The sequence below is a fragment of the Mixophyes fleayi genome, chromosome 5 (assembly GCF_038048845.1).
Source record: "Mixophyes fleayi isolate aMixFle1 chromosome 5, aMixFle1.hap1, whole genome shotgun sequence".
Classification (NCBI taxonomy): Eukaryota; Metazoa; Chordata; class Amphibia; order Anura; family Limnodynastidae; genus Mixophyes; species Mixophyes fleayi.
The window spans coordinates 19,525,861-19,535,860 of NC_134406.1; the positions used below are offsets into that span (position 1 = coordinate 19,525,861).

The 10,000-nt window shown below is 38.0% G+C and overlaps 1 protein-coding gene across 2 annotated transcripts in view; it reads right to left on the reverse strand.

Annotated features, from left to right (window-relative positions):
• DLX6 (distal-less homeobox 6) overlaps positions 1–10,000 on the reverse strand; it is a 42,955-nt gene that overhangs the window by 737 nt on the left and 32,218 nt on the right. Inside the window, exons 1-3 of one of the 2 annotated variants that reach the window (XM_075211766.1) lie at positions 3,560–4,343; positions 1,218–1,411; positions 1–87 (exon numbers count right to left, since the gene is read on the reverse strand). The exon at positions 1–87 is cut by the window's left edge and continues 737 nt beyond it. In XM_075211766.1, coding sequence (XP_075067867.1) covers positions 1–87; positions 1,218–1,411; positions 3,560–3,896 — 618 coding nt within the window. In that variant the 5' untranslated portion in view covers positions 3,897–4,343. Of the gene's footprint in view, positions 88–1,217; positions 1,412–3,559; positions 4,344–10,000 lie in introns of those variants that run through there. The other variant, XM_075211767.1, reaches the window with a different exon arrangement.

Here is a 10,000-nt window from a genome sequence, read left to right on the forward strand (position 1 = left end):
GGCTAATTGATCACTTTCCAGGGGATTGCCTCCTTGCTTCAAGAGCTTCTTGTACTTTGATCGCTTGTTTTGAAACCATATCTTCACCTGGAACCCAAATACACCAGGTATTAGAGAAGCTACGATACAGACATCACTATGCAGCATGCTACCAAGTAACTGTCCATTAAATGGCTCAGATCAACAACAACAACAAAATAACAATTATTAAATAAATAGATCTCGTCATCATCACATCCTCAGCATTTCAAACATCTACACGTCTGCTGCTGTTTCATCTGATAGTAAATAACAAAACAAAAATATTATTTTAATTTGCTTCACCAATATATAATATCTATCTCCCATTCATGGCAATATTGTGTTCTTTGGATAATTCATTTTGACAATGCAGTATCTAGAGAGCATGCTGGAACTTGTAGTTCTGCTACAGCTTGAGACGTACTTTATTGCTGAAGATAATTCAAAATAGATTTTTTAAAATAAATGAATAAAATAAATAAAATAAAATAAATACCTCTACGTCTAAAAATGATACCTCTATCTCTCTTTCTGCCTATATAGTGGAACATCAAAGCGGGACTTGACATATCCTATATAACACAATACAGTCTTGTCCTGAGGTAAAGCAGTCTGCCCTTTGTGTTTAATCTATTGCATATGCTTGCTGTGTAGTTATCTGCAGTAATGTGAATTTATATAAACATGTCAGGTGTTAGACTGTATACTGCATATGTATCTATCTACTTATCTAAATATCTCATATCTATCTATCTACTTATCTAAATATCTCATATATGTATATCTATCTATCTATCTATCCATCTTTGCAATTGTCAGCATTTGACATGAGATATCTAATAGCTATGGGTTTATGGTTTGTAACGATTAGGCCTACAGTGCATTGTAGACAGTGCAGTAAATATTGTATACGCCTTCAGGATAGATAAAACAGATATTAAAATACCCTTCTTTGTATTGCAATCTGTTTAGTGGCATGTCACGAATGTTTTCGTTATGACCAAATCCTTTCATTTTGCTCTCTGCAACGGAATAACCGATTTATAGAGGTAATATTGGAGTGAATGGCTGTCAGCATAGGCAGTGGTACACAATACAGACAGCTGGATTTTGGGGGTAGAGATTGAAGATCTAGGCTGGGCTAGGGACCCTCTCATATGGGTTCTCGGTGGCTGCAAACTACTGGTGTTAATTACCTGTGTCTGAGTTAGGCCTAAGGAAGCTGCTAGCTCTGCTCTCTCTGGGAGAGCTAAATATTGTGTTTGTTGAAAGCGATGATTTAACGCCTGTAGCTGAAGGCTGGAATATATCGTCCGAGGTTTTCTGATCTTTTTCCCTTTGCCATTAAACCTGATTTCCCCATTTTCAATAACTGTCGTTTTCTGTTGATCTGTAAGAGAGAAAAAACACACATAATCAAATATAAATAAAAGTATTTTAGATGAAGAGAAATAATACTGAAGATGAAGCAGAATTCACTGTGAAGGTTTAGCCTGAGTTTCCAATTCCTAATCAGAGGGGGGCAACCAGTAGCCATAGCTGTTGTAGAACTACAGGTCGCAGCATTCACCGCCGGTTAAGGGGTAGCAAGAGAAAATGTTCTCCCTGCAGACACCTCTGAGAATATATATAGTAGCTGATTATTGTGCGTGGTTTTTATGTCAACCCGGGGAAATGTATTCAGCCAACACGATTTTTACACGGCTAATTGATTTTAAGTAACCAATTTACTGCCCAGAGTGAATGAACAATTGATGATCTCAGTTTGTGTTTTTAAGAGTCATCTTAGCATCTAATCACATGCCACCTAGGTGTATTAGGGATAGCACGTTCCAATAGGGGATACATTTATTTTTCCATAAAAATGCAGATATCTAACTGACTTCTATTGTTGCAGACTGGACACAAGAGAGAGAAAGCTAAGAGTGGTCGTGGATAAGGCAATAATTCCTGACTGATGTTTAACTAGGCCGCTGAGGAATATGACAAGATAGGTGCTTGTAAATTTAAATACAAGCAAAACTAAAACATTTGCACGAACATAAAGAGAACATAGGTTCAGAAAGTGACAGCTGATTGACCTGGTTAAATTGCACGTATAACTTTTCTCAGCGCACAAAAGAAAACAATTATTGTTGTGGTTGCATTAAAAATGGCTGGTGGTAAAATGATAGATGAACTGTACATGGCATCGACAAACACGCTATAACGAATAATGCATGAAATATATTAATTTGGCACCTGAGTTATTATCATAGTGGCTCCGTTTGGCAAACAAAGGACGCGAGGTACATGCAATAAATATTCACATAAATGCAAATGCGAGTTTAAATGTCTCCTGTTAATATATATATATATATATATATATATATATATATATATATATATATATATATAGACACAAACATGTATATATATAAATGTATATAAATATCTATCTATATATATATATATATATATATATATAGTTGTAAGTCAGTGTAACTGCACTGCTTATGGTGTTTAAACAACATATAGGCTTATTTAATTCCACAGGGGAGAGATTAATGGAAGTAGAACATATGCACAAAACGAAACATGGACTTGCATTTATTAAATGCAATATATGTATTCTTACACACACATACTCACGCACAAATATATCTAAATATAATATTACATATATATATATATATATATATATATATATATATATATATAAACACATATATATTGGAGTGATGCAATAATTGGCGATGAGTATGATAAACTATTTGTATATGTAATAATGCGGATGTCAATTTGCCACTGGCGATACAAATCTGCAGATTACAGTAGACTACAATGCAGGGACGGCCCTGTCTCCCCTATAAACAAGTGACTTGTCACACAGGACTGGCGAGTCATAAATCAAGACACATTTTCACGCTTGTCCCTATTATGTACCACACACAAAACACTGTGCATTTTGCAAACACCTAACGCTATCTGCTGCCATCATATCATATGCCTCCACACCACGCAATACGTACACTATATACATTTTAAAATGCAACCCAAATCGCCGATCTGCATTCACTTATTATTAATTATTCCTGTAATTCCGCATTGATCAGATCAAGTAGTTATGATCTAACAGCACAAATCAGCATTAACACTTCAATACCAGGCGGCATTAACAATAGCAATGATACACAACATACACACAACATACACAGGAGAACAATAAAAATAACATACACCAGTACAATGAAACAATGGACATCTGTTGAGCAGATACAGTGAAACGATGCAGGAGCCATGGATGTGTAATGTGTGAAATTAAGGAGAGATCTGCATTGTAGAGGGGAGCAGACAGGGAGCACTCTGGTTACTTGTATATAAATGTCTGTGTAAAGTACGGGAAATAAATGGGGATCTATAGTAGTGAGGTAGGGTGCACGGAGCAGGGAGGCACGGAGCAGGGCGCACGGAGCAGGGCGCATGGAACAGAGCGCACGGCGCACTGCAGAGTGGGTGCATTGCGCAGGGATGATCAGTGGCAGAGAGGCGGCCTCACCTGGGTCCTCGGTGCGGGTCTGGGTAGCTGTGCTGCTGGAACTGCTGCTGTTGTTGTAGGACTGCAGGTAGGGACTGTGCTGGCCCATGTAAGGGTAGGCGGCCAGGGAGCGGTTGTACTGGGAGTTGCTCCCCGGATAGGACGAGCTGTCGTGCTGGTGGTGGTGGTGGTGGTGCGGGTGGGAGCCGGAGTGCAGGCAGTGCAGCGGGTAGTGACCGGCTGCCATGGCCGGGGAGCTCTGCTGGGAGTGGGAGGACTGCTGACCAAACTCCATAAAGGCAGACTTGGACGAGTCCTGAGCTTCCAAGCCGTCAGCCATCGTAGTCATGGTCATCATCAAACTTTGTGATTGAGAGCAATCAACCCCCTCCCACCCCTCTGAGGCCACCTACCCTATACTTAGTGTAATCCCCCCTTCCTCACACACACACACTGACAGGCCTGCCAGTACAGGCTGGATGGAGCCTTGCTTGGTGCTGCTTTGCTGCTTTGCTGCTGTTGTTGCTGCTGTTTTTTTTTAGTTGTTGTGATATTATTTTATTCCCCCCTAATTCTGATTTGTTTGGGTTGTGCAGTTAGTGCAGAGATTTAAGGTGGATTCTGTTAAAGTTCAGCTCCTGCTTTTAGACTTAGACAAGTCGAATGGTTTGTCTCCAAAAGGGCAGCGCCTCCCGATTGGTCAGTCAACCCCCTGACGTCACAATCCCTCTGCTTCTACTGGCGTTTGCGCCTGAGCCCACCTTTCAGAGACTGAGCACAAGGCTCCCCTTACACAGGCTGCCATAGTCATCCACCCAGCACCAAGTCACATACACACAGCCGGGCTAATATAGGGGGGTGTGAGGGGGAGTCTTTTCTTTTTGTCGCATCCACCAGATAAAAAAATGCAATTTTTATTTATTGTTACCTTTTGCTGTTGTTGTGTCCCCCCCCCACCTCCTTTCCATTTTTTTTATATGTGTGTCACATTTTATTGTCACAAGTAGGCCGTGCCAGTCTGCTCTGGAGACATTAAAAGGCAATTGGCGTTTAACCCATTGGCTGCCAGAACGTGCAGCTGCTCCCTGATCATTTTGGTGCATGCATGCTTGGAGGACGTTTCCTGCAGGTACAAAATCCAATTTATACGATCAAGTATTGATTGGAATGAGATGACATGATAGGGGAACAATGGGCCAGTAAATGTGATTTTTTTAAAAAAAATCTGGGTCTCTGGTTAAGTGACAGATCTGCTGTTCTCACGGCAAACAGAAGCTAGACTGCAATACTGTCATCAAATATATGCAAATCGTGCATGTGGTTAGTGGTTTGGCAAAATCCTGATTACTGTGTGCTGTACAAGTAAAGTAATAAAAAAATAAGTTCTCTATGAATCTATATCAGCATCTCAATTCCAACATTTTATATTTTACTGTCAATATTGTTAATGATAAAATAAAGTCGATCCACAGGTCTACTTGCATCGGCAAAGAAGCAATTAGAGATCTAATCAGGAATACACAAAAAAAATCCCATGATTAACTGCAGTACTTTGTTCAAATTGCTACTATAAAATTCAGAACAATTTGCCTGTAATGATTATGGACTGGGTTTATTTTGGGAGGTGGAATAAAAGTGGATATAGCATAAATTATCCTCTAATTATACACTAGTGTCGCCTCAATTATCCTCTTATCAAAATGGTTGTCTAACTGCAGCATTTTGTTTCATTTTTTTTTTTTATAAAAAGAACTCAATACCTTATTATTATTAATCCATTTATTATTTGCAAGGGGATTTATAGGGAACATCCAACTGCTAGTTCTCCTTCAGTTTCAAAGATGGACTGAGGAAAGACACCAAACTTACATCCCTCTGGTGTGCTGGATATAGGATCACTCTTTTCAGGCATCTGTATAAAGCAAAATTTAATCCATGTTTGATATTTTGGACCCACAGTGGAAAGTCCCAGGTAGGACATATCGCTATGTATGTATGTATGTATTATTATTACTACCATGTATTTATATAGCGCCACTAATTCCGCAGCGCTGTACAGAGAACTCACTCACATCAGTCCCTGGCCCATTGGGGCTTACAGTCTAAATTCCCTAACACACAGACAGACAGACACACACAGATGTAAAGAATGTATATTTATTAATCTGACGCAATGTGGGAACTGCATCCTATCTACTGTTTGCATATAATACATACATGGTTCACGACACTAATGCATCATTCAAAAATACTTACATTTTGTCAATTTATTTAATTTCTTTTTGTTAATTCTATGTAACTGTCTCCTTTGCGGTCAGATCATAAATAGAGACAACAGTTCTACATCTGCATTTGAAGCTATGCAAGGAAGGAGGGTGCACGATAATTAAATTAAAATGTATATTTTTCACAGTATATATTTTATTGCAGTCTCTAGTATGTATATATATATATATATATATATATATATATATATATATATATATATATAATTTTAAGTCACTTTCTTTAAGTTGCAAATGATTCGTTGTATTTTAGCCTCTCTCTGCAAAGTGTACGTAGGGGTTAAACGCTTTATGCGGTTTGTTCCATTGACAATAAAACTATACACAGTAACCCGATCGACGCACTTACTTCCACACAATGGTAATATACTAGACAAACAATGTACACATTAATAAAACACTCTGAATTAGGCGTAAGATCTTGAGGTTGTGTCATATTTCACATCAACTGGAGAACATGAGACGGTTTATATATCAGTCTGTCAGATTTACGTCTTTCATACCCTGCAGCTTCAGCTATAACCAACATCCTCATCTCCCTATCCTACAGGTGCATATATACTTATAATAGAATATCGCAATGCGATTTCAATTCGTCAATATTTATCGCCTGCGCTAGTAAACGTCCAAAGTCCATTTGTGTGTCATTTACATTTACACAGAGGCTGCACATTATTGAAAAGAAAAAACCTCAACTGCCTTTAAAAATCGCAGAAATAGCTGCATTTTAAAATGAAATTGGCAAAAATAGGAAAATGTAACAAAGTGTTGCGTTATTTTTTGCGTTATTCTGTATGCGATTTAGAGACGCTGATTTTCCGCCGGTTCTTGTTTCATTTTTTGTTTTTGTTTTAATTAGGTAAATGTGTCTTCATTAAGCCACCATTTTGCCTTGTTGATTGGCTGACGTTAATGACTCTTGACTGAATGAAGTGGAGTTTGTTGTAAATATTTATTGTTTTGTGTTTTCTGCTTCTTTTTTTTTTGTCCTCTTAAGAAATCCCAGAGGTAAAACTGGGCCACACCTTTAGGGATTGTAAAATGCTGTAGGCTTTTGGGTGGCTATAGAATGGAGCAAAGAGTGTGTGTGGCTGCTCTGACCTGGAGCCCATGGCCTGGGGGGGGCATCACTGGTTTAATTACTGTCCATCCCTGGCCTGGGAGAAGCTTCTGAAAAGCGCCAATTGTTCAGGTGTTGTAGGGTGTTTTTCCCCCGCTGTGAGGTTGAATTCCCGCTTAGGAGTGGACCTCTAATGACTTTTATCATTCAAAAGAGGATGAGGCATGTATTAGAGGAGACAGCCTGTGTGAAGTGTGGGAGGGGGGCATTTTTTTTTTTGGGTGGGAAGGCAGGTGTGGGTAATGTGGGATCGGTTACACCTAAAGACAGGGTCCAAGGCCCCAGACCTTAGTATTATCCCAGGCCAATGCACTTCTATAATAACTCTACCCAGGCAGGGGTATCTCCTGCTTAGAACTAGTCCATCTGTCTCCTACGGTTGTATAGGGGATGGATGATACGCAGCTATTTACACTGTGAGGAGCGGGAGACACTACTAAATAATTGCATTACTTAGTAAATTCATACCGTTAATATTACTATTACTACTTGAAATGGGTATCACATTTTAATAAAGCTGTGTTCAGTTGTAGTTTGTCTGTAAACCTATAGCATGATTCACTGTAAATTGAATTAATTCACTCTTGTGTAAATCTATCTATCTATCTATCTATCTATCTATCTATCTATCTATCTATCTATCTATCTATCTATCTCATATCTATAGTTCTCATATCTATCAATCTATCTCATATCTATCTATCTATCTATCTATCCATATATCTATCTCATTTTTATCTATGTATGTATTTATCTACCAATCTATTATCTATCTATGCAGTTATATGCCACTATATCGTGTTTGCATAGTATTATTTTTTTATCTGACTGCACAAAATGCCATTTTCATGCATTAATTATTCTTTAAATATCCTTGTAAAATAATAAATCTACCTTAATATATTTAGGTATGTGTCGTAGTGATCTCCCTCAGTGCCTTTTTTGTGTTATTGATATGAACCCTTAGTATATATCTGGCTGCATAGTGATTATAAATGCTGGATTCTTGTGTGTCTGGATGGTGAAATAGACGAGATGGTTTCAGCTGCCTGTAAATAATAAATCGTGCGTTCTATGTAATAAATATCGGTGAGTTTTGTCGTAATGTGATTGTTTTGTTTTGAATAAACCCCAGTTGGATGATCTAATATCTCCACACCGTTATTGGATGGCCATAAACACCACAGCTGCAGATTACAAAGCAACTTTGTGTATCTGGTGAATCGTGACAACGTGTCTAGGTGCACACGGTTACCAGGAGAGTATTATTTTGGGAAGTCTTACTATGCAGGAAGAACACACACCAACAGGAAACCATGGCTATTTTTAGGACAGGAGCCATATGCCTTCATGCCCCCCAGCTCCCCTTCCACCACAGAAGAAAAATGATTCCATTTGATTTGTGAGTCTACTTCACATTTATATACATCTAATCTTTCCCCTTCCATATTGACCCCGGAGGAGTCCTTAATGTTTCCTGTCGTTGCAATGGCAGACAGGGAGTACAATGCACATGGTACCCTTTTCAGTAATATTCCATCCAAGTCATGTTTACCCACCTTAATTAGTCTAATTTATTTCCTTTATTCTCTATCAAACTTTCACATAAGTGAACATCTACATCTCAACATGATAAATAAATTGTAAAGCCAATAAAAACATTTTTTATTATTATTATTATTATTATTATTATTATTATTATTATTATCTATAAAACCCAACAAGTCATTATTTGAATTTGGGTTATTTTGAAAGGCATTTGCTCAGTGAAAGGTCACAGGCCTGGCTGAAATACTGTGTTCTGTGTTTAATGTATCCAGAGACACTGGTTTCCAGGTTACTATTGCTCAGGTCTGTCTGATATTACGTCTATAAATCGGGGTTCAGGAACCAGAGGGGCTACTACTGTGGAACTACAAGTGAGAGGACACCCGGACAGCCGCAGGTTGCCTTGTATATACGCCTTTATTATAAGCTAGTTTAATTCCGAGTCTGCAATTGCTTGTATATCATTTCACACTATTAATAAGTGATCTGTGGACGACCATCGTGTAATAGTTCTAAGCTAGAGGACACGTATCTGTCGTATTATATCTGATTTACAACAGATAAGCAGCCTGTACATAAAGCTATTGAGGACACATATTTTCTCTATACTATATAGTTATCTCCATAACTAAATCTACCTACAGCTTTATATGACACTCTAGTCTGTGTAATTTCTCGTCTTTTTATTTGCATATTCATGGAAAAGTGAAGTTCTATAAAATGAGGGCCACAAACGTTGATTGTTTTAGGATAACAAGGAATCAGGAATTGCAGAGTTAAATAAATTATACTATTAATATGACATGAGTTTATAGGCACTATATTGTATATCGGGCGTACAAATCCAGTATCCAGCGTGTGTGAAACTATAAGTCTTGGCATACTGGCACTTGTAGTTCCACAACAGTTGGAGAACCACGTGCGCCATGCCTCTGGTCTATATCATAGGCAGTTCTTGCACGGTTATAGTATGCAATGCATATGCACACACAAAAGATTTGAGGTCCTTTAGTGAATATTTTTTATTAAATTATATAAAAACTGGAGCCAGTGTGAACAGTATCGCATATTTCTGAATCAGTGCTTAAAAATGACTATAATACCTAAAAACATGTACAATTGAAGTGGTACTATAATACAAATGCATTTGCTAAATATACGTCCAATAATGTTATCTACTTAGAAGACACCTTTAAAACTTTTGAAATCCACAGCTGATGTTTTAAAAGCGATTAAAACAAACACACTCCAGCAAAAGTTGTCAATTAGTTTGTCACAGGAGAAAATAACCTTGGACAAAAAAAAAATAAAAAAATCAATGTCTGTTCCAGCTCGCTAGCAAGTGAAAACAGACGCTTTAATTGCAGAAAATGATCGCGATGCCCCCTTTCAATCTATTTATCCCTGGTTTATTTTTAGTACACATCAAATGCCTCCACGTTTCCCTGGTGGGGATTAGAACAATTATTTGCTATTCCTTTAGGCTCCACGTATAGCAGTCACAATGCA